This window comes from Tupaia chinensis, unplaced genomic scaffold (genome assembly GCF_000334495.1).
Source record: "Tupaia chinensis unplaced genomic scaffold, TupChi_1.0 Scaffold000311_2, whole genome shotgun sequence".
In the NCBI taxonomy this organism is placed as follows: domain Eukaryota; kingdom Metazoa; phylum Chordata; class Mammalia; order Scandentia; family Tupaiidae; genus Tupaia; species Tupaia belangeri.
In genome coordinates, this window is record NW_006159803.1 from 8561252 (window position 1) to 8563528 (window position 2277).

The 2277-nt window shown below is 52.7% G+C and overlaps 1 protein-coding gene across 1 annotated transcript in view; it reads left to right on the top strand.

Annotated features, from left to right (window-relative positions):
• The window catches only part of HTR3A (5-hydroxytryptamine receptor 3A), a 14881-nt gene extending 12862 nt beyond the window's left edge, over positions 1-2019 (top strand). Inside the window, exon 9 of the mRNA XM_006151038.2 lies at positions 1263-2019. Within this exon, the coding sequence (XP_006151100.1) occupies positions 1263-1561 (299 nt within the window). The 3' untranslated portion in view covers positions 1562-2019. The remainder of the gene's footprint in view (positions 1-1262) is intronic.
• The last annotated feature ends 258 nt before the right edge of the window (positions 2020-2277 follow it).

The following is a 2277-nucleotide window of genomic DNA, read 5'->3' on the forward strand; positions in this document are numbered from 1 at the left end:
GGTTAAGGTGCTGGACTCCCACATGGCTGACCAGGTTCAAGTTATGGGCCTGGTGGCTTTCTCTCTTTCTCTCTCTCTCTCTCTCTGGTCTGGTCTCTCTCTCTGCTGAGCACATGCACTCTAAAGCCATTTAGGAACAAGGAAAGGAAATCTGTGCAGCCGCTATGACTCAGTGATAGCTTGAGTGCCCTGCGAGGCTGGAGGTCACATAGCCGACTGTGGGTTTGAATCCCTGGGTTGGCTTTAAAAATGCACCAGGCGCCCAGGTTTCTGAGGAGCTAGAGGGCTGGGGAGGGGGATCCTGGTGTGATGAGACCCTGTCCAGGGTGCTTCTCTGTCTATCTTTCCTCCATTCATGCAGAGGTACTCTCTATGATTAAAAAAAGAGAAAAGGATAGAAAAGAAAAAGCCAGGACAGGGACCAGCAGTCAGCGTAATGGCTATGTCGCTGGACTCCCACATAGTCGACCGCGGTTCATGTCCCGGACCCAGTGGCTTAAACTCACGCCAAGCGTGTGTGCGTGCGTGCCCAAGATCCCAAGAGGAGAATGGAGGAGAAGGGATTGCAGTGTGACCATCCCCCCTGGAGGGGGATGTCTTTCTGTCTCTCTCTCTGTCTGGCCAGTGCACACGCCCTATGGCAAAAACCTTTAAAAAAAAAAAAAAGAAAAGAAAAAGCCAGGACAGTACTCACTCCCGCCCTGCCTCTCTTGTGGGACTATTGTGAGGCCCAAATGAAATACTAGCTCTCAGATGGCTGGGGAGGCTCATCGCCGTCCAAACCACACGGGAAGGATAAACACGGATCCCGTGACACCACTGATCTGGGGACGAGGAGCAGGATGTGACTAAGCAGAGCTGTACAGCAACCCTCTCTGGACTTTTGTGTCTGCAATTGTTTGCAATAGAAAATCCTACAGGTGGGACCGTAGATGACGTAGTGGTTACGTTGCTAGATCCCCACATAGTTGACCTGGTTCAAGTCCCGGACCCAGTGGCTTAAGATTCAAGCCGGGCACATGTGCGTGCCCAAAATCCCAAGAAGAGAATGGAGGAGAAGGGATTGTGACATGGTCAATCCTCTGAGGGGGGTGATCTCTCACTTTTTGTCTGTCATTTCTCTGGTGAGCGTATGTGCCCTATAGCAAAAATTTCTTTTAAAAAAAAAAGAAAAGAAAATCTTGCAGGCTACAGAACCGTATGGGATGATGCCAAGCCACCACTGGTCTTCCTCCGTTGCCAATGCTCTGCCCTCCTTCCAGCCATGGGGAACCACTGCGACCATTTGGGAGGACCCCAGGACTTGGAGAAGATCCCGAGGGGCAGAGGCAGCCCTCCCCCTCCGCCGCGGGAGGCCTCGCTTGCAGTGCGAGGGCTGCTGCAGGAGCTGTCGTCCATCCGGCGCTTTCTGGAGAAGCGGGATGAGATCCGGGAGGTGGCCCGGGACTGGCTGCGCGTGGGCTCTGTGCTGGACAGGCTGCTCTTCCGCATCTACCTGCTGGCTGTGCTGGCCTACAGTGCCACCCTGGTCACACTCTGGTCCATCTGGCAGTATTCTTAAGTGGGTGCAGCCCCGCAGGGGCTGGGGCTGGTTAGGATGGGGAGGAAGGACTTCTGCTTAGATCCTTCCGGGCCCAGGGGCTGCCAGGGACATTCCTTCTCAAGGCACGGCTGCAGTTCCTCCCATTTCCAATGCTGATTCACCTCAGCAACCCTGAACCACAGAGTCTGAAGCCTTACCCCAAAACTTGATGTTCAGATTCTTCCGTCCACCGCTTATCCCCAACTACCCATTACGGCTTCAAAATATATGCTCTTAGGCCAGGAGAAACCTCAGCATGCCCTCACGTCACTCTGCTCGTCTGTGCATCAAGCCTCAGCTTCCCCATGGATGTCCCTGGATAAGGCATTCTGGAATTCTCATTCCCCCTCAAACTTGTTTGTAGGTTGGAGGTAAAAACAGCCTTCTATGACATGGCTCGGCAACACTGCAGTCAGTGTACCTGACCCCCAACACCCTATTTCTTCTCACCCGTAGCCACTTCCCTGAGCACTCATGCTCCATCCAACTGTGGGAATGGGTGGGGGTAATAAAATGCAATGAAGCCCTAAACTCTTATTTTATTGAGGACATTGAGGACGTGAGAGAGAGAGAGAGTAAACACACTCGATGGGGCATGGTCACACTGCATTTCTCCTTCATTTCTCCATTGCATTTGGGATTTTGGTCATGCATACATACACACCTGTCATTTTCCCAAATGTCCAGGGCTGGGA